General features: G+C 48.9%; 7 protein-coding genes across 7 annotated transcripts; 3 read left to right on the forward strand and 4 right to left on the reverse strand.

Annotated features, from left to right (window-relative positions):
• Positions 1-9: 9 nt before the first annotated feature.
• Positions 10-2418, reverse strand: SPPG_08383 (uncharacterized protein). The gene is made up of 6 exons (XM_016756542.1): positions 2384-2418; positions 1591-2315; positions 705-1480; positions 553-650; positions 424-483; positions 10-363 (listed from the first exon to the last, which is right to left on the reverse strand). Exons 3-6 carry the CDS (start codon positions 1412-1414, stop codon positions 269-271), a joined length of 963 nt encoding a protein of 320 aa, XP_016604270.1. The 5' UTR covers positions 1415-1480; positions 1591-2315; positions 2384-2418; the 3' UTR covers positions 10-268.
• Positions 2419-3159: 741 nt separating this feature from the next.
• SPPG_08385 (uncharacterized protein) lies at positions 3160-6028 on the forward strand. The gene is made up of 4 exons (XM_016756543.1): positions 3160-3261; positions 3321-3399; positions 3479-5152; positions 5216-6028. Exons 1-4 carry the CDS (start codon positions 3199-3201, stop codon positions 5830-5832), a joined length of 2433 nt encoding a protein of 810 aa, XP_016604271.1. The 5' UTR covers positions 3160-3198; the 3' UTR covers positions 5833-6028.
• Positions 6029-6396: 368 nt separating this feature from the next.
• SPPG_08386 (uncharacterized protein) lies at positions 6397-9600 on the forward strand (the record flags this gene model as incomplete). Its single annotated transcript, XM_016756544.1, has 3 exons — positions 6397-6625; positions 6726-8408; positions 8470-9600. Coding segments are annotated over 3 exons (2869 nt in total), but the record flags the coding sequence as incomplete, so codon positions are not given.
• SPPG_08387 (uncharacterized protein) lies at positions 9534-11188 on the reverse strand. Its single transcript, XM_016756545.1, has 2 exons — positions 10570-11188; positions 9534-10499 (listed from the first exon to the last, which is right to left on the reverse strand). The coding sequence occupies exons 1-2, from the start codon at positions 11053-11055 to the stop codon at positions 9846-9848; spliced, it is 1140 nt and encodes a 379-aa protein (XP_016604273.1). The 5' UTR covers positions 11056-11188; the 3' UTR covers positions 9534-9845.
• A 311-nt stretch (positions 11189-11499) lies between these two features.
• Positions 11500-15009, reverse strand: SPPG_08388 (uncharacterized protein; the record flags this gene model as incomplete). Its single annotated transcript, XM_016756546.1, has 7 exons — positions 11500-11556; positions 11626-12022; positions 12090-13214; positions 13287-14211; positions 14272-14460; positions 14525-14692; positions 14814-15009. The coding sequence occupies 7 exons, from the start codon at positions 15007-15009 to the stop codon at positions 11500-11502; spliced, it is 3057 nt and encodes a 1018-aa protein (XP_016604274.1).
• Positions 15010-15419: 410 nt separating this feature from the next.
• On the reverse strand, positions 15420-16215 carry SPPG_08389 (oxidoreductase; the record flags this gene model as incomplete). Its single annotated transcript, XM_016756547.1, has 2 exons — positions 15420-15909; positions 15986-16215. 2 exons carry the CDS (start codon positions 16213-16215, stop codon positions 15420-15422), a joined length of 720 nt encoding a protein of 239 aa, XP_016604275.1.
• A 792-nt stretch (positions 16216-17007) lies between these two features.
• SPPG_08390 (uncharacterized protein) lies at positions 17008-20237 on the forward strand. Its single transcript, XM_016756548.1, has 5 exons — positions 17008-17727; positions 17787-18289; positions 18354-18954; positions 19020-19477; positions 19543-20237. The coding sequence occupies exons 1-5, from the start codon at positions 17246-17248 to the stop codon at positions 20040-20042; spliced, it is 2544 nt and encodes an 847-aa protein (XP_016604276.1). The 5' UTR covers positions 17008-17245; the 3' UTR covers positions 20043-20237.
• Positions 20238-20239: the final 2 nt, after the last annotated feature.

A 20239-nucleotide genomic window follows, 5' to 3' on the forward strand; every position in this document is an offset into this window, starting at 1 on the left:
CTCAAGAAATGTCTATGTATGGCATACTTTATTTCTTCTAAAATTTTGGAGAATCTGAATCTCTTTTCGTCATCCGTCGACATTTTAAACCAATACCCAACGCATCAGAGCCCGCCGTTTCCATCCATGCAAAAAGTGTATACAAACAAGTGTGAAAGTGCCAGATTCAGACTCACATCCTTCCCCAACCTCTATCAGCCCCTCATTTGCCATTCTGCTGTTCGTCACACAATCTACGTATGTGTACTTGGTGTTCTACGTTTTGTCACTAGCGGCACACGGTATCGTAGTGATCCGTTGGGTCGCTTTCGTCCTTATCTTCTTCCGCGCAAGGTAGTGATGCCCATCGCAGCAGTTTTGAACCTGGGGTAATCCGAGTTAATAGATGGAAAGGATTTACCACGATACCAAACAATCACTTACCGGAGGCATCGAATCGTTCGACAGGCTGCACGCCTTCCGAGAGAAACATCCAAAAATGACCTGATGCAAAAAAAACGGCTTTTATGAATAAGGGAACAAGACAATTACACACCAAGGTTATGAACAAACCATTGTTGCAAGCCTCAAGGCATTTTTCGCACGGCTGTGTTACGTGATAACCAACAACGTTCCCGCATCCCAAACATGCAGCGTCACGAATACGGCATCTGCAGTGACCGTTAGTAGTTGCGATTGAAAGAACTAGTGTACATACTACTTACGAGCAATTCTGGGTGAGATAGTCGCTATAAACCAATTGCACGCCAGTGGGTGGGGTATCAGTTGAATACAATTCGACTTTTGTATTTCCCAGAAGGATTGCTTTCATTCCCCTTCGACACATGATGCTAGTACAATGGCGGCAGAATAGCTTACAAACAGCTTTTGATCTGAATTGTGGGTGCACGGAGGGATTCACTGTTCCACTACCAGTTACCGGCCGGAATGGGGAGTGAGCCGGGGGCGTGGTTGCAGAAGGCAGCGGTTGGAACAGCCGCCTATGAGGAGTACGTGGTTGCGGCTGAAGCGTTCGCTGCTGTTGCTGCTGAGATGAGGTGACTGCGGCATGTCTGGCTGCTTGCTGCATCATAGCATGAATCATAGCTGCTCGGTGAGCAGACGCGGAGGCGGCAACAGATGATTGCGAAGGTACACTATGCTGTTGCCCACTCCGTCCTGGAGATGCTCGGGTGGACGAAGAACCCGATCGACGCTGGTAGGTACGGACGGAGTGGAGCGAACGTCGGGAAGTTTCTCGTTCAGATGTGGTGGTGGATGTGCTAGCCGTCGAATCGGTCGAGTTTGTACGGGGTGGGGTGGGCGGAGCATCAAAGGACGGAAAGGGATTGATGTGCACTGGTACTTGCCCGACCATCGCTCCCCCTAGTGATGTACTGGATCGGCCAGAAAAGATGTTGGAAGACCGTGACATTTTAAAGGACAGCTGTTTACAAGAAACGCTAGTCGAAGGAGGGAGGAAGGAATGGGACCCGTCAACCTATCACGAGAAGTTGCGCAATTAGAAAAAAGGAAACCACAATCCTGCATCGAAATTCTCTGAAGTGGACGTCCTTCGGTGCTCGTATTTTATTGACATGACAAGCTCACCTTTGATGCGCACAGCAGTGATCAAATTGCAGATCCACCAATGTGCCAAGGGGATCGATGCTGCTGCGGCGGTTGCGGTAGGGAAGAAGGGACAAGCAGGACGAGCCGTGAGCGGATAGAGTAAATTGAAAATGTCGGAGATCTTGACAGTCTAGCTTTGCTGCAAATTATGGCAAATTCCGCGTAACGAACGAAGCGGGCCAGCAGAAACCAAGAGAACGGGAACTATGTTAATATTGGGGTCGCTTCATAATTGTTTTTTCGTTGACACCCTCTAGGTCCGATGGTACCCATTTCGCCTGGTCGGGTTCCGTACACCCGTGCCGCAGTAAGCCCGACGAACCAACAAGTTTGACGCAGCCGCGACAGCGGACTGTTGCCCGTGCATATAGGAAGGGTACAATAGAAAGCGTGCGACAGCCCGGTAAGTACCATTAAAGACGTAGATTGGCCCGTCAAGTTCCTCTCGACTTGGATCCTCAGAGCTGTTAAAGTTGGTTTGACCGGATTGAAGTAGCTAACAAGCCGACGGCTGGGCAACAAATCGCCACGAATTGCAAACAAACAAAGGAGGGTGTCGTTGCGGTTCGCGTCTCTTCGCGTTGAATCAAGACGAGAAACGGGTCTATTTCTGTTTTTACGTGCTCTGGCAGCTATTGCAGCGAATGCGAATGCACGGCAACTGTCAGTCGTGACGAACTCTTCCATACCCTTCTTTTGGCCGCCTGGTTGATGCCGGTGTGGAGGGTGAGGACGCGCTGTTTCATTTTCCCAACTTTCACGCTTATGTCACCTTAAACAAGCGCGTTTCCCAACAGGAAACTCCGCTCATTTACCAGATTGTAATTCACTAAATACCCTTGGGATCCCAATGGATTGGGAGCTGGGAACGACAACAGGCTGTCTATGCAGAGGAGACATGGCAAGACTGAGACTCTTGTCCATCATTCCATGTATGTCGCGTGACACGATATTGTTTTGGACCCAATGGGGCCGAAAGCCACGTACCAGAAACATTTCGACAATGTGCACACACCACTCCAAAATACGTCTTCTTTTTCCAGAGCAGATGAGAACAGATCGTACGTCTTATATGTACTCTGTTTCTTCCTGGCAATTATCCGCGGAAGTTTGTTGCATCTGACAGACCAGATACCAGATGAATTTAGTTGCGCGGGATATTGTGAATGTTGCCTACTTTGCGCTAAATTGGATTTTTAATGGGCAATGTAATTCTAGTAGTTGATCACCGGGTTCGCGATGCATGGTTCGTTTGACCACGATTTACGACAGAAGTGTGAGACAACCTTACTGCGCATCTAGCGGGACCTTCAAAGAGAAATTACCACAGAGCGTATCGCACTTTACTTGGCCATTGTCATATTCATATGGCAAAGAAGAATCTGCATCGGACACCTTCTCGCTGCAATATACGATCAAAGCAACAGCTCTGAACACGGCTCGCCGTCAAGTTTGAGCAGCTAGTGCTGAGATGGGCGCTTTACCGGATGGAACCATAGTAGAGTGGTTGGAGTGGCTTACTGATGACAAGCATTTGGCGCGCTCCTTCAAACGTTCAAGAAGGGCAATTTGCCTCCAGATGCAAGCATGGATATCGTTGATAGTCTACGGTCAAATGCTGCATCTCTTTACACGGAGGGAAAGTTCAAGGTATGAGAACATTATCTGTCTACGTGCTCAGTACCCGCAGCCAACAAAATATCTACTAGGATGCGTATAATACCTACCTACGGGCTGCCAACGCAGCGCTAGTGACTTTAGCAAACGGAGTGACATGGGCTGGCGAAGGTGCGGAACCAATTCTATCATACATTCGCCCCATTTGAGGCTTTTTTTGTATCGCACGGTCTGACCTTTGATGGGCCAGATGTGACAGCCAAACCGGACACTACCTCAGATCTCTTTCGACTCACACAGCAATGTCTGACAAGAGCAGAAGAGATTGTTAAATCAAGACATCTGTTTACTGTTAGGTCCTCTACTGCACCGCCCCTTTCCTCGGCCTCAGTAGCCCAGAGCGCACATTCACCTCAATCAATACCCTTTCCGGAGCGTGTCCCGCTGATTCCCATATCTCCTCTCACGAACCAGCACGCACTACATGCCTATCAACTATCAGTCGCAGAGCGTCGATACGCAGCAGCGACATCCGCAGAAGATCAGCCAGCATTGTCGACAATGCGTCGATTAGTCGAGGACGTTCGGATTCAACGAGCCAAAGTTCAAGAACTGCAGAAATTGGCCGATTCTGTTGCTACGCCGCCAATGATAAGCTGGAAAGCAGAAGCCGTTGCTCTTCAAATAGCTATCATTGATGTGAGCCTCTTTTCCAAAATCCGAGTTCGGGATGATCTTTGGCATCGTGAATCTGAAATTGGCTTGAACGGACGAGCGTGTGTGGATTTTAACAAGTATCTGGAACGTATAGCGATTGACGCCATACTTTCTTCGAAACCCACTGGCGCTACACATGATGGGCCCACTGCAAGAGCCGACACAATTGCGTTTCTTGTTTCAGTTGCCCATACTCTCTTTTACCACTATCGGGACATTAATGGCATGTGTGCCATCTTGCAAGCTCTGGAGTCACCTGAGATACGCCGCTTGCGACGCACGTGGGATGCTATACATGCTAAAACGAAAGAAGCACTTCGTAATTTGCAATCAGCAATTGGAGCCGGCACTGGCAACGATCACCTTGATCTCGTAGCCCAAGTCCTGGAACATCATTACTGTGGTGGTGGCGTCTTAGTTGCCATTCCATATCTTGAACCGTTTATTCATGACATGCAAGACCTGCGTAACGCTTACTCCGCTGGAGTGAGTGGTAGCACGGGAGAAGCCATGATGTCTGATATTGGAGCGAGAGCATTGGAAGAGATTTTTAGTATCATTGAGCTCTGCCAAGGTGTCGGAAGACCAGATCCAGGACTGGGAAAAGTGGGGCGCGCTGCAGCCGGAGCTGCTTCCCGATCACGAGAAAACAAGGCTGGCAACGGGCTGCCGGAGGACTTGAGTTCACTGGGAACGGGGAATCAGGGACTGGCACATTGGTTGCTCACGAGAGTTTATTGGAGTCGAGTCGAATTATGGGGTAAAAGCGGCGATAACGAGAGATTTCGTAGAGATGAACAGATACCAGATGCCTATAAAGAGGTCATTGCAGCTGAGGACACATGGAGAAACGATGCTCAGGTAAATTCTGCCGCGAGTGCCACTCCGTCCCGTGAGCCATTTTCGAAATCTACAGTGTCGGTACCTGAAGGAAACCAACGAACTGAGACTGCTGTGAGCGATCCCGGAGGAAGTTCAAACCAGGAGTTTGGAGAAGCCAAGCAAAACAGCGACTACATGGATCAATTTTTGGGCGATGTGGACACGCCACCTGCTGATGTCCAACAGAACGAGCAAAGCAATATACTTGCTCTTTTGGATGAGCTTCCGTCAGTGCCGCATTTGCTGGATTTTGAACGAGCATCGGAGGAAGCTGGGGAGGACAATGCACATACACAGGAAGAGGATGATGGTCAATTCCAAAGAGGTTCGTGAGCAACCCGTCGATCGGTTATCGTGTGATGCTCATCAGGACTGATCGATCTTACAGACGCAAGTAATTCAAATGTTGGAGCTCCCGATAACGCCCTTGACGAGGCGGCCCCTGGCGATGCTGCACCGCCGACAGGGTCTGATAGTCTTTTATCACCGGATAGCTCTAATCAAGTTGGCGACGCTGGAACCGGAACCGACGACTCGCCTGTACTGGCTAAGCAGGGCGAGGGATTCGACTACATGGACCGTTATCTTGGACCGCTTGATGAACCATACCCTGGAAGTAATATGGAACTGCCCGAGGTGGAAAGTCAAACGGCAGTTGAGGATCAGAATACTTCAACAGAAGCGCTTGCGCCGACTTCGTCACCGCAGCCCGGCGACGCACAATCAACAACACCATCTCGGCCACCGGAAGCATCACCGGTCATAGAACCATCGCAGTCGATTGCTGCAATTAGCATGGAACAGGATCCCGACTACGATGGGTACGGTCTTTCCGACCTGGAAGTTGATGCTGGAGACTACCTCGACGAGGTCATTGCGAACACTCCTCCACTGTACGAGAAACACGGGATTCCCAGCGAAGGAAGCGAGCAGGAGAAACTGGAAAGTACCAATCTTGCAGCCAATGATGATGCATTGAGACAACGCTTTGATTCATTGCGATAATCAAAGGTCTGTACAATGAACTGGTGATATAGATCATGTAGGAAACTTGTATAGTTTATATATCACAGTGTGTATCATGATACGTCCTCTAATGGTCGAATTTTATGTAAGAAGCGTTATGCGCAAGAATCCGACCAATGTTATACTGACTGTGATGACAAAGGGTGAATTTATCATATTGGTATTTCGAAATCAAGAGTCAACAGTGTGCTCTAATTGAATTTCAACAGAATCATGCATATTCCAAAATATCACCAGCCACGCACGCGCCATGCATTAGCCACACAAGCACAAATTGGGCAATTTTTGCCACATTTTATTTTTTATTGGATTTTGACTTTCGTTCTGCTTTTTTCCAGCTTGGGTTCCTTCCTTTGGTTATCGGAAATTCCAGTGGTGCTGTGGGGTCAAAATTGGGAAGGAACAGGTTCATCAGAATAAAAGAAAAGCCAAGAGCTGGGGGAAAGTTTTGTTGAAGAGTATTTAGAAGGCGTATTATAGCCGGTGTTGACGTTCTCCCACTTTGCCGATCTCATTGTCGTGGCTCGGTCAGCAAGATATGAGTATGGACACAGACCCACCGGCCGGCTCCTCTTCAGGTCGCCTCCTGCAGGTTCATCGTTGTCGAGTTGTAAACTACTCTCCGGCAGGTATTGTAAGTCTAGCGGTGACCCCCGAAGCGACCAAATCCGAACCGCACACGGGGAAGCGCCGTGTGGTGTTGGCCTGTGCAAGAAGCAATGGAGACGTAGAATTGTGGAATCCAAAGGGGCAGGGTTGGTTCTTGGAAAGGGTAGGTAGTCTCCGAACCCTGGATCTGGCGTGATTTCAGTGATGAAACTTTGATGGATCTGGGTTGGTTCCAAGCGCCTAATATTTATGATCGTCCCTAGACAATCCCCGGGTCACCAAATTCTGCGGTAGAAACTGTGTTGTGGATTCACCAGACCGCCATTGATCCCGAAACGACAAATGACAGCGACTTTGATTCCCAGGAAGAGCGTGCTGCTTATGTTCGGGCCCTTCGTGCTGCTCCACCAAGACTTATCACTGCAGGCCTGGATGGCCGTATCGTGGAATGGGATACGATTTCGCTGCGTCCCCGCCAGATTGCCGAGCCCGGAGGTGGGGCTGTGTGGTGCGTTGCCGTAAATCAGTCACATACACGATTGGCAGTTGGATGTGAGGATGGTCACGTTCGAATCCTGGATGTCACCGACGGTAGATTGGAATTTACCAAACTGCTTGAAAAGGCTCCTACCAGAATACTGTCCATTGCATGGCATCCTGCTGGCCAGTACGTTGTGGTCGGCGGCGCCGATAGCAGTATCAGGAAGATAGATGTGCGGACTGGACAAATAGTACAAAGGTTGACCACGGATACGCTACCGGGCGAAGAGACGATTGTATGGGACCTAAAAGTGCTGCAGGATAGTACCATCATCAGTGGTGACTCCATGGGCAAAGTCACATTCTGGGACTGGAAGTCAGGAACACCTGTCAGATCTGTGAAGGCGCATGGTGCTGACGTGTTGTGTTTGGTAGCTAATAAGGCGGGGACAAAAGTCTGGAGTTCGGGCGTTGATCGTAAAGTCGTGCAAATCAGTCTGATCGAGCTTGGATCCACCGCACCTGTCGCCAAGTCACCAGCACGCGAGGGAAAAAAGAACATATCAAAACATTCTAAGCAAAGTGGAAGTAAGAATTGGGTGGTATCTGGGGAAAAGCGTTATCACTCGCATGATGTACGCGCACTCTCACTGCTTGAGGGACGACCGTACGATGCGCTTGTCTCTGGTGGGGTGGATAGCACCCTAGTGGTCTCAAGCCCCCTTACCGAGTTCCCTTATTTGAAGCAATACCGCATGCCAACCTTTCCTCACCGTCCCATTATCCAAATAACGCGAAGGACCAGATTCCTCCTTGCCCGCTTCTCAGATCATGTTAAACTCTGGCAACTTGGGCGTGCCCTCCCCCTGCAGCGTCCGCCAAGCGCGTTGGACAACTACGAAAGACTTGAACACCAACCTGAAAAGCTCCTTCTCAACATCAAACCAAAGTGCGCAACGAATCTCACGTCTAGCGCAATATCTGAAAATGGGCACTGGATCGCTGTGTCGGATATGCAATCCGTAAAGTTGTTTAGAGTTCAAACAAGCGGTCACAACGGCTTGCCTCGCGTTCGAAGAGCCAAGACCTTTCCGTCTTCTGCAGAAGGTCCTATTCGAGGCGCACACGCACTGTGCTTCACTCCCGATTCAATGCGGCTGATTGTTGCTGGCTCCGATTCGGTGGTCTACGTGGTGGATCTTAGTCAAAGTCGCGACGACATTTTCGGGATCGTAAAGACATTTGAGGCACACCGGGGCGACGAGGCCAGCGAGATGGAGGTGCAAGCGGATGGTGATGCCATGGATGTAGATGGAGATAGTGTACCAACCAACAGTGCAGGAAAGTTGGTGACAGGGGGAGAAAGGGAAATGGTTGCAACCCTGGCAGTAAGCGGAGATGGACAATGGCTCGCCAGTGGAGATTTATTGAATCGCATCCATGTTTTTAACCTCGATTCTTTAAAGGTTTGTGTTTGAACCGTGCTCTCACTTTGAATGCACCCTTTCTAATCTATACTTTTGCTAGCATCACGCAACACTACCCATATTCTCATCCCTCCACACATCGCTCACATTCCATCCGTCATCACCCACTCTTATCGTCACATGTACATCTAATGAATTTTTCCTCTACGACTGCGAGGAAGCCACCTTGACAGATTGGTCACGCGAATATTCCCATAGACTACCCTACCGATGGCTTCAAAGAAAAGAAGTCGTGATGGGTGTCGGGTTTGACCCAAAACGGCCAGCAGTGGTGACTCTGTGGGGAGCTACGCATCTCTGCTTTGTGGATCTAGAAAAACCAATGGGACCACGGGACGCAGTGATATCTGTGCGACGTCGAAAGCTGTTACAGTATCGCGCAAAGAAGTTACACGGCGGTTCCCAAAAGATTCCCAAAGCTGCAGATGACGTTAGCGCTGCGATGGATAAAGGCATGGTGGATCACGAACTAGCTGAGCTTGAGCGGCGAGAATTTGAGAAGCGACGCAAAGCTGCTGCACGAGAGATTGCCAAAGCAGCCAACGGACTTACCAACGGTGTCGGTAAAAAGAACCAAAACAAAGACACGACAAGCTCCGACGATGAGGAAGAAGACGAAAGTCAGCACGCGGTTGAAAACGGTGTTATCCTCATTGATAGCGGAAGTGAGCATGACGAAAGTGGCGACTTGGAGGAGGAGGACGAAGGAGACGGCATACCCATTGTCAATGGCATAGATCACGACAACGACACGCAGGCAACAGCTCGAGCAGGCACGAAACGACAGCACAGCGATTCAAACGGCAAAGTAAGCGGGCCAACCAAACTCGCTGCTAATACTTTCAGCGAGAGTTTCCAAATGGAGCATCGGTATAGTCCATTGATGGGGTTGGGCTATGTGGGTGACAATGAATTGGTCGTAGTGGAGCGACCTGTTCTCAGCGTCCTTCAGAGTTTGGGTGTTGGAGGATACTACAAGCACAAGTATGGTACTTAGGATGATGAGGAGATTGTTTACAGCATGTAGATTAACAGATTTGGCTATTTTTTTGATACTCTGCGTTGAGGCTGTTGAATTTTTTTTTGTTTTTCTCTCGAGGAGTAGGAGGGACAGGGCTTTGTTTATTATTTTTATTCAATACAATGTGAATAACTTACACGCATGCAAACAAACTCATCCCATGAGGAAATGGTAGATATCTACATACGTTTTGTCAAAAATGAGGCGGATGAATGACAAGTCTCAATTAAAAAAAGGTAAAATACCCAAGACCCTCCACTCTGTCATCAAAGACGGATAAAATACATATAACGTACATATACAATAAACAAATGAATATGCAAAACCCAGGTATTATGCTGCAACAGTTTGAAATGTCCAGTGTGATGGTAAAAAACGGAAAACATCTATCAACCCTATGGAGAAGCAGGACTTTCTGGCGCTGTTTCATGACCAGAGTGAAGGGTTTCACGATCATTGGGCGATCGTGGGGTGGAGGAAATGGTATCGGATGGTGAGGGTATGTCGAGGTGCTCACTTTCATGTTCCGTGGGTTGCAATTGTGGTGGGATGCTTGCAAGATTTCTGTGATCTCGTTCTTGGTGTGGTGGTTCTATATCTCTGGATTGTGCTTGTCGTGCAGAACCCATTTGTGATGGTGTTTCAGAGTCATTTGCTTCCTCGGCTGGCTGTATCTCTATCGTCTCTCCAAGCGGGATGCAAACACTAGAGGTAGGTGTCCCCAAATCATCATCCTCGCCTTCTACAACAGTTGCCAGTTCTTCTCCTTCAGTATCTTCCGACTCTGGTTTCGGTTCATATGCAGGTGGTGCAAGTGGTGGAAGGACCAAGTTCTCAGTATAAGCGGGTGGAGGTGGGGGTAATGTTCCTGGAATGGGATCAAATGGTGTTGATGGGGGTTGGAGTTGGATGGTTGCGGGTGGAGTATCTAGATCATCGTTACTTGTTTCTTCGTCGATAATGAAGCGGTTGCGGTTGCGACGGAGACAGCAGCGTCGATGCAGTAGGAGACATCCACACAGTAAAAGGAATACGGAAATGACAACGTACTACAAGATTATTCTAGATTTTAAATCATGGTTCATGGGATCAGAGTATATACAATGCAGGGCAACATACCACTGTAATCTTCATCGCTTCAGCAATCGACTCATTCTTTTGTCTACTAGAGTCAGCACCCTGCACATCTCTCATCATAACATCATTCCGCCGTTGAACCACTAAACTCTCTTCCTCTAGCAGACACAAAACATTTTTTTCCTGTTGTATTCCGCATCGTATTCTTTTCCCCGCAGGCCAAACCCTCGCCATCCAATGCGTTTCGTTCCATGTTCCGTAATCGATACACCTCACACCTGGCGCACTGCATGCAGACTTGAGGCGCCCGGACGTGGTCAAATCAAATTTCCACTGGACGTCGTAGCAGATTTTACAATCGTTGGAAATAAATAGGCACTTGGGCTCGGGGATAAAGACAGTTGTGGGCTCCCGCCAGGAATGGTATGGTGTCTGTCTCAGTCCCTGGAAAAGCGAGTTCGACTGTGCGTCGTCGCAGCTCAGATCGCTTGGCCGCCCAAAGGGAGTAGATGTGCTTCCAAGTGTCATCTTGTAATGCTGGTAGGGCGCATTTACTGAAATAATACCGAGAGCTCAGTCCCGGTCGTTGAAAGGTTGGTCGGAAGGGTTCCAGGAACAAAAGCAAATGGCCGAGTCATTTAAAGTCCCTTTTCCCTTGACGCTTGGCCGGTTGGGACATGGCTGGGTCATGCATGGCTTATTTAAGCAGTCGAATGCACTTGAATCAGTCAAGATAGCCATGTGTTTTGAATGATAACCAAACTTTAAAGCAAAAGGTGCGATTAAAAACAAAACAAGTCTCCCTGATTTTTTTTTATATATTTAAAGACAATCTACATTTGGGAAATAATACGCAAAACCATCTGTCCGCGCTCAAAACATGATATCAACATAGCGGTACGGACGACCGCTTTCAACAAAAATAAAGTACATTTAGACGCTAGGCACCCAATTACCTACAAATCAAAGCACTCATAGGAGTTGTTGCTTTTCCTCCTTTTGCCGCGACTCATGGGGTAAGTGGAGAATCTACAAAGGTATCGCAAGATTTAAACCAAATTACACGATATGATTGACATGCATCTTGGTCATGCTTACCTGGTCTTCACCATACCCATATCCGTAACCATACGCCTCCGTACCACCCAAAAGCGTTTCATGGGATGTTCCTGGAAACCCGGCTCCCTCACCTTCGTCTCCCGCCTTCTCATCTCCTCCTTCTTCCTGTCCTTCGCTTGCAAAAGACCCATATCCTCGATCACCGCCACCAAGTAGCACAGAGTTCAAGGACAAGCCTCCCCCGCTCGCACCATCGCCTTTCAGACTTTGAGAATCACTCGGAGGATCTGGTATACCATAATAGCTGGCATCCCAATATTCGACTCCCTCGTGACCCTCGTATACGTCTGACTCCTCTACTGCCAAAATCGGGAAACACCCAGATTGTCCAGTATGAAGATTGGTGCCTCGGCACCATCCATCCTTGTAAATTTTCCTATAAATTGCATGACAATTTAAAAATAGCGTTCTTTGCCAACATCCAACATAGTAAGTAAACTCACCTAACAGCCACTTCATCACCAGGTCTCAACTCAACCTCATCGGGCATTCTGGGAAAGTGGGGGTACACCACAATATATCGCATCTGCTGCTCAAGCACGTAACCCCCACTACCTGACGAGGTTGGCGACTGCATATCAGCTTCACGGCCCATAGGAACATTCTGCAAATTCTCGGGGGTTGAAGGAGGCGGGATACTGCCATGTGACGATGATCCCATCAAGGCACCAGTAACAGCGGCTGTAACAGCGGCAGATGCACTGTGCGCTACAGGCTGTGAAGAAGCTCCAGCCTGAAGCATCTCTTGTGGCTTTCGTTTGCGAAAGATGGATTCTTGTCGCAATGGTAACGCAGTTGATTCCACCTGGGCATTTTCGAGCTGCAAGCGCGAAATATCGCCGAGCCCTCTTTGCAAAGCTTGCAAATCTCCAACGCGACTCCCTTGTTCGCTGGACATTGGCACTGTAGATGATGCAGCAGTAGACCCAGCTTGCGCTGCCCACGGGCCCTCGCCTAATGATCCACCATCCACGGGGATAGGAGCTAGTAGCGGAATAACGACATTTCGTTTCGGATCCAAGAACCTCCCCCCAGGTATCGTGGGAGTAGAAGCGGCTTCAGAAGTCCCTGGCTTTGGTGGCGCCTCTTGCGATCGTACACGATAAACACGAAGGCTCCCGCTTCTGCGTGCTTCCTGGGTAAGACTGGCGTACGACCGCTTATTTCTATTTCTCCTGCAATACACTAGGAGAGACCCAACGGCAAGCGCAATAGCAACCATGGTTCCAAGTAACACTCCAACAATCACCTTGGTCCGGGTTGCTTGCGCAGAACTCTCTCCTTGTCCGGTTGCAATGGGATCGGACGTGGGTACCTGCACCACAGGCGGAGATGGTCCTGCTGGAGGCGCAGGGGCGACGTTCTGTAGTAAAGTAGCTGGAGCTGTCCACGTCAAGTGCTTGGTATCAAACGCATAAATGCCGTTGTCATCCATGCCGCGCATGGGTTGCGTCGAGAGTTGCCGCCTATACCATGATCGGACATGGCGCTTGCGGATGTGTGATCGGCGCAGGTGCTGTTGTCGATCCGGCCCACCATATGGAAAATCTAAGCCGTTAGGCCACCACCTGTACACAATGATTACAATAATTAGAACCACGATACGCGCACGAAAAAGGAGAAGGAATATCTCAGCTTACTCTGGCTTTCTCCATGCCCAATCGTCATCTTCACCAGGAGCAGGGCCACCAGGCTCACTCTCCACAACTACTCTTGGCATTCCTTGTGGCCCAAACTGGGGACGCCATGGCACAGGTGCATTTTGACCCCCCTCCCAATCTCGCATGGGTGGGAACCCGTCCGGCCATTGCTGATTTTCACCATTCTCCCAATCGCGCATAGGAGGGAAGCCAAACGGCCAATCGCTGGTCTCCGGAGATTGAGTCGGAGCACCTGTGGGACTCGGCGGAGATCTCGACGAAGATGCTGCTCCTTGCCCATTACGAGATGAACTAGTAGGCACTGCAGATACGGTCGTCCGCGGCGGTGAAGTCTGAGTTGTCGCAGGAGCAGATTGCTGACGGCCAACCTCCGCTCGCGACCTCTGTCCACCGTGAACTATAAAGAAATCGTTCAAAAGAGCCCCGGCCGCAAAACATCTAGCACCTGGCCCAGTGCCAGGTGCGCCAAGCATCCCCCAGGTGTACGTCGACAAATCCAATGTGTATAGAGCAGGATCCGACGGCTCAGTGCCATTGGGATCACATCCCCCCTGAATGTACACAATATTACTATTAGGGGCTTTTGCGCACGTCACGCCCCAACGGGGACTTGGAGCTATGCCCGTGAAATTGCGCAAAGGCTCGAACGTCCGAGAAGTGCTCGACGGATCGAAGAGCCACACTTGATCCGAAAGAGCAGAAACAGTAGGACGCGATTGTGCTCCTCCGATAAGCAGCACTCTGTTGCCGGGTACTTTGACAGCGCATGTTCCGATAAGCTCACTAGGACCGTTGTCACCAACAATCGGCACGAATGTTGCATTGCCCGTCTTCAGATCGTAACGGATAGTTTGTGCTGCCCCATATGCAGGAACAAATCCACAATATAGACAACCCAAGCCACCTGTGCACCAAACATTGTTGAACACCAAAGTATACTGTCACATCCATTACGGCAACCTACCAAACATGTAGATGGCGTCATCCATGACAACCGAAGCATGAAATCCGCGAACCGCAGGTATTCCGGTTGGACCACTATTTAAAGTTGGTAACCTGACGGGTAACCTCGTCATATTACCGTTGCCCATGTCATACTTCCAGATGCTTTCGTCAGCAGGGAATGGGGACCCAATGTTGGATCGAAAGCCACCTTCATATGGATTAGATGTCAGAGCTCATGAATGCAAGTATGAATTCTACGACTGAGAACTCACCCGTACAGTACGCAACTTCTTGCCCCTCAACTGCGGCGCAGCTATGGCCAAATAGGGGTGGAAGGTTACTGGATAGATTTGACGCAGAAGCGGTCGCAGCTGATAGGAAATATATTGATGGATCTGCACGCCATTGGGCATTTTGCTGAGGTCTTGGAACGGTTGGCCCTGCGATGGAAATGTTAATACGATTGCGGTGTCAATCATGTCAACACATCCTGCTCTGCGGTTCGGTGCCGACGAACCGCTAAAACTGTGGCCCTCCGAAAATACCACTTTTTAGACATACCATTTGCTGATAGTACGTATGGCGGCTGTGACGCGTCCGTCCGACCTCCGACAAAGTAGACACCCTTTGGACCAGCAAATGCCGAATGGTGATCCCGCCATGGAATTGCCTGTGCAACTACCCCGGAGGCTTGCAGCGCGGCGAGGACCAAAAGGGCAACAAGTCGCGGTAATGGATGAGAGGTGAACGGTAACATGATAAAATAAAGTGTTTGGAAGCAATCGTCTGTTTAGGAAATGTTAACTGGTTTTCTCGAGCTTGTTCGTATGAGTGCTTTGAATTCGCGGCGGGCGGCCCATGAAGAATGCAAAGACAAACTGCCAACCCAAATCCTTTCGTCTCTATTCGTAGTGTTTTTTACTTTGCTTGAGCACAGCCTACTTGGTGGTCTACCGACACAAAAAAAAGGTAATGTCCCAAACGACTTGTCGTTGTCCCCCCTCGTTCAAATCAACCCAAACCGTCCAAAGCCAAACGAAAAGCAAGTTGGGCTGAGCAAAAAGTTGTTCGCACTGCCATTTTACCTCATTATTCCTTTTTGGGAAGGTTTGAGGCACAGCGTTCGGACATCAACGCGTGGCCAAGCCTCAAAACCTTCTTTTACAACTATCCATCACACGGCATGAGCAGCGCATCTGGTAAAAGCTTCCTCAGCGTAATAGATATTCTGGTTCCTCTAGGTATTCTTTTGTTTTCCCATTCATCTTCTAACCGCTCAGGGATACCATGTTCCCACTCCCATCGTGCAGGACCCGATAAACAAACGACATCACCTGGTGAAAGGAGAATAGGAATCGTGGTCGATTGTGTAGCTTCTCCTAGCAGTGGACATTTGGCAGCCACTTTGCTGTTTTGAACGGAATTTCGTGTCTGCTGGCAATGTGTTTGTTCTGACTTGACTGAATCGTGAGACGGAAGAATATGTGAGCACATGTCCTCTGCCTTGTTCTCGGCAGGGCGATATTCCATCACGCACGATCCAGCAAGAGAGGCTATCACAATCCCGTCATCAAAGCGTCTGACGAGATCCACATGATGCCGAAGGCCCTGTCCAGGATCATAATAATTGGCAATCATTTGGTCAAAAGCCGGATCTCTGTATGTGCATTCCGCGAGGGATTCAAAACTGTGTCAACCAAGTAGAGATGGCAAGACGATTCGCTCCATCTCACCGTTCTCGGAGTTTGTTGGGTAAAAGATCACGACTAATCTTGACGAGCTGTGACAACCACGGCGGCAGATTGCCAAAACGCATGACTTGATTGCGGCCATTCAAAGGATCAAACCATTGCTCCTCATCTATATGCTCCAATAGTGTGTCGAGAAGAGACTGTGGAAGAAGTCGTGGGCAAAAAGTCATGCCGCGAATGACGGGATGGTGAAACGGAACCGGTGGGGGCATTGCTGACTCTGGATTGCCATGTTGACAATCTGTTTCCAACTCTGAGTCCGAGTCTGACCCAAACAGGTCATGCAACCAGCCTTTATCACTCATGTGAATCTGTTGCCTTCAATGCAAGATCCTGCCAAACAGCTTGAGTAGTGGAGTTGGTTGATGGTCACGTGATGTTGACGGATGGCGGTTGAATTTCCCTCCTAGCCTGTCTCCTGGCTTGTCTCCTGGGGCCTGGACTTTGTAGTATTGTACTTTTAGGAGGAAATATCCAGTTCAGCCGGCCCCCCCCCCCCCCCCCCCTCGACCTCCTTGCCCATCTAGAAGAGTGCTGATGGGTAGAATTCGTATGCCCTTTTTATAAATGACCTCGTATCAAATGTATGAAATGGAGCATCTGAATAGTACTTGACACATGTGAAATGCCTCGTTCTGCCATGGGCATCGATTCCATTTCCCCCTACAACAACTACCAATCCACGCGAATGTAAATTACTAGAGCCAATCAACAGAACGCGTTCTTCAACGTGAAATTCCTACGAAATGTCCAATCGCTACGGTTTCCTTCCCCCCCGTTGACCCTCCCTAATGAATGTAATTAAAAAACACAAAAAGGAGACTGGACAGAGCTCCACGTGCGATAACAACAGTGGATGGATTCATACATTGTATTCAATTGCATCCAAATAGTGTTAAATAGCGCTTGTTTAATATCTAAAATGCAACCCATTTGTAACCAGAGAACCATAAAGGATGCTCCCCACCCATCCCCTTTTGCAAATGAATCCACTTGGAAAGGCCACGAGTCCACGCTATTGGCTTTAAAGTGTGCTTGCCATGAGATTTGATTTAAGCTACAGATGCATAAAAACTGAGAGCTTCCGTTCTCTGCCCCCTGGAGATACCTTTGTTCTCTAGGTCATCATTGCACCGTAAACTCAAAGGTTTCGTGTGCAGTCTTGTCCCCTGCTTTTAGTTGCTGCAGATACAATCTTTCGAGGTTGTCCCTTTTGTTTTGCGTCCTGTACCTTTGCGAAACATGCCCAAAGATCCTGCACCTACGGTGACTCCTCGCACCGCCATCATCGGCGCGCACCAGGGAAATGGTGTTAGCGTTGGTGGAACTGGAGGTAAACTCAGTCGGTCTGGATCGTCCTCGAAGAGCGGATCCATCTTGTCCGGCCGACTTGCAGCAATCATCCTGGTGGCAGCCGTGCTCTTAGCCACGGATTGGATCCCAGCCAAATCCTACTTGGGTTCGGTCAAGAGGCACCTTTCTGATTCATACACTGCCATCCGGTATCTCCCGACTGGCTTTCAGGTTGTCGCTTTCGGTAGCATCCTCGTGGCTGGTTTCTTCACAATCACAGCTGGGAAGCCCTATGTCGTCTTTGCTTGGAACTGCTTCATCAAGCCGTTTTTGAAAAAGAAGCCCACTGGGATCGATTCAGATGAACATCAAAAGCGCCTTGAACAGTTTTACGAAGGCCAGGCTGAAGTGTACGATGTGACGCGTAAAAGGTTTGTAGGCAGCAATAACTTTAGTTGTCTTGATTGTATATCTTACCTCATTATCTTAGACTGCTTCGCGGCCGGAGCACAATGCTGAGGCTCTGTGGCGCTCAACTTCAACAGGTATACCCTGCGGCATCCGAGAATGACGTGGCAGCCAAGACCGAACTCTTTTCCAAGCAGCCTTCTGTCCTCCCGTCTCCGCCGTCTTCTCCGACTTTCCCCAACGCACCTAGCAAGCGCACCGCCTGGATCGATGTTGGTGGCGGGACGGGCGAGAATATCGAAAAGATGAACGCGACATTTCCCATCTCCAACTTTACTCGAGTGTATTTGGTGGACATTACACCTTCCTTGTGCGAAGTTGCGCGGCAACGGTTCCAGCGCTTGGGTTGGAACAACGTTCGTGTTCTCTGCATGGATGCATCCAAATTTGCGATTCCCGAGGAAGATGGCCCAGAAGATCTTGAGATTGCCTTGATTACAATGTCCTACTCTCTGTCCATGATTGAAACCTTTTACCCGCTGATTGATCGTCTCGCACAAGTATTGAGTCCTAACGGCATATTTGGTATGTACCTCTCGGTGACTTTCATGGTTAGTTTCTCGACACTGATGGTCTCCTGTATCTATAGGTATCGCTGATTTCTACGTTTCCCAAAAGCGATCTGCGGACCCAAGCCGCCAACTCAGCTGGTTGATGCGCTGGTTCTGGTCGATTTGGTTTGACTTTGACAACGTATATCTGCACCCATGTCGCCGAGAATATCTCGAACACAAATTCAAAACCGTAAAGTCATTCAACGGCAAAAACAAGTTCATCAAGCCCTTTGTCAAGATACCCTACTACGTGTGGATTGGTGCCAAGCAAGAGCAGACTATACCCACCTTCAAGCTCGAAGCTGCGGCTTTGAACGGATCAGGATCGGACAGTGAGAGCGAGTTGTACAAATGTCCCCCCGAGGTTCCGCTGCCAGCCGAAAAAGTCCTACCGGTAGCGTGCCAAGGCAACGGGCATGTGCTTTCGGATCATATTCACGGTCATGGCTACCGATGGCGCCAACCCTTTGACCCAAAGTTGCTTTCCCGATTCTCCACTTACATTTATGCGTTTGCTTGGGAAGATCCTCGCGTGGATTTGGAGTTTATGGAGCTTACACCTAATGACCGAATGTTGGTCATTACATCTGGAGGATGTAACGTTCTGGAGTACGCTGCCAAAGTCGGGCCGGCTCGGTGAGTTACAATATTTTGTAGTTTAGCCATATCTGCATTGCTAAACTGTCGGACCAATTATCTAGTATCCATGCGGTTGACCTGAACCCATGCCAGAACAATATGCTGGAGTTGAAGCTGGCCGGTATATCTAGCCTCGAGTTTTCAGAGTTTTGGAAGTTGTTTGGTGAAGGCCATATTCCAAACTTTGAGAGTGTCCTCGACACCAAGCTGTCTCCCTTCCTCAGTCCTTCTGCCTTCTCGTTCTGGAAAGAAAATGCTGGCTTCAGTAACCTCTTCCAGACCGGATGCTCCGGATTGGCTATTCGGGTTTTCCAATTCGTTATCAAGCTTCGTGGTTTAAGGGACGCTGTCCGAAGGATGTGCAGTGCTGTCACTTTGGATGAGCAAAAACAGATCTGGAAAGAAGAGATTCGGCCCCACTTTTTGAGCACATGGCTTATTACTCTCCTTAACAATGATCGATTCCTTTGGGGTGCTTTGGGCGTTCCGCCGGCTCAGATGCAGATGCTGATTGAAGAAGGTGAGATCATTTCGCTGCATTAAATTCGTGTCAGTAGCGACTGACAGCTATATCTTTCTATGCAGGCACGGCGTATGAATACATTGTCAACACTTTTGATCCTGTGATCGAAAATACCCATCTTCGCACCGACAACTACTTTTACTACCTCCCTCTCATGCTTAAATACAACCCTCGTAATGTTCCCGCATATTTATCTAAAGAAGGATACCGAGCCCTCCAAACCCAACCTGCTCGCCTCAACGCCATCAAAATTCACACGGACGTTATTGTATCTGTTCTCGAGCGCGAATGTGAGGACGGAGAACTGACTCGCATTATTCTTATGGACCATCTTGACTGGTTCTCGCACGAGGATGCCGAAGCCGAGATTGGTATGGTGGCCCGCAAGTGCGCTACTGGAGGAAGAGTCTATTGGCGATCAGCCGGCAAGAGGCCTTGGTACAATATTATTTTCGAGCAGAAAGGATTTGATGTCAAGCCCCTGCAGATCCGGGAGGGCTCGACAATGTACATTGATCGCGTGAATATGTATGCTAGTTTATGGTGTGGAATCAAGCTTTGATGATGGGGGTTTGCTCTTAGATCTTTTTAGAGAGAGATGGGAAATGGGAAGTACGGTTTTTTTTTTACTTTCACTTTTTTGTACAGCTTTGGGGATGGATAATTACTTGAATAATGGCAATTAGTGGGTGAATGCAAGATAAAATAACGATAAATACAATACTATTTATCCCATAATCTTGATAAAACAAAGTAGAA

Source organism: Spizellomyces punctatus (assembly GCF_000182565.1).
Source record: "Spizellomyces punctatus DAOM BR117 chromosome Unknown supercont1.21, whole genome shotgun sequence".
Lineage (NCBI taxonomy): Eukaryota > Fungi > Chytridiomycota > Chytridiomycetes > Spizellomycetales > Spizellomycetaceae > Spizellomyces > Spizellomyces punctatus.

What these genes read in the sequence shown, in the direction of transcription:
- SPPG_08387 (XM_016756545.1), bottom strand. Translation starts at nt 11,055, where the DNA reads ATGACACTTGGAAGCACATCTACTCCCTTTGGGCGGCCAAGCGATCTG. An exon ending in AAGCGATGAAGATTACAGTG is followed by an intron (nt 10,500 to 10,569) that starts GTATGTTGCCCT and finishes ATAATCTTGTAG; the next exon opens with TACGTTGTCATTTCCGTATT.
- SPPG_08383 (XM_016756542.1), bottom strand. Translation starts at nt 1,414, where the DNA reads ATGTCACGGTCTTCCAACATCTTTTCTGGCCGATCCAGTACATCACTA. An exon ending in TATCTCACCCAGAATTGCTC is followed by an intron (nt 651 to 704) that starts GTAAGTAGTATG and finishes CGGTCACTGCAG; the next exon opens with ATGCCGTATTCGTGACGCTG. An exon ending in CCTTGAGGCTTGCAACAATG is followed by an intron (nt 484 to 552) that starts GTTTGTTCATAA and finishes TTTTTGCATCAG; the next exon opens with GTCATTTTTGGATGTTTCTC.
- SPPG_08385 (XM_016756543.1), top strand. Translation starts at nt 3,199, where the DNA reads ATGGATATCGTTGATAGTCTACGGTCAAATGCTGCATCTCTTTACACG. An exon ending in AGTGACATGGGCTGGCGAAG is followed by an intron (nt 3,400 to 3,478) that starts GTGCGGAACCAA and finishes TTGATGGGCCAG; the next exon opens with ATGTGACAGCCAAACCGGAC. An exon ending in TGATGGTCAATTCCAAAGAG is followed by an intron (nt 5,153 to 5,215) that starts GTTCGTGAGCAA and finishes TCGATCTTACAG; the next exon opens with ACGCAAGTAATTCAAATGTT.
- SPPG_08390 (XM_016756548.1), top strand. Translation starts at nt 17,246, where the DNA reads ATGCCCAAAGATCCTGCACCTACGGTGACTCCTCGCACCGCCATCATC. An exon ending in GCCAAAGTCGGGCCGGCTCG is followed by an intron (nt 18,955 to 19,019) that starts GTGAGTTACAAT and finishes CCAATTATCTAG; the next exon opens with TATCCATGCGGTTGACCTGA. An exon ending in GCAGATGCTGATTGAAGAAG is followed by an intron (nt 19,478 to 19,542) that starts GTGAGATCATTT and finishes CTTTCTATGCAG; the next exon opens with GCACGGCGTATGAATACATT.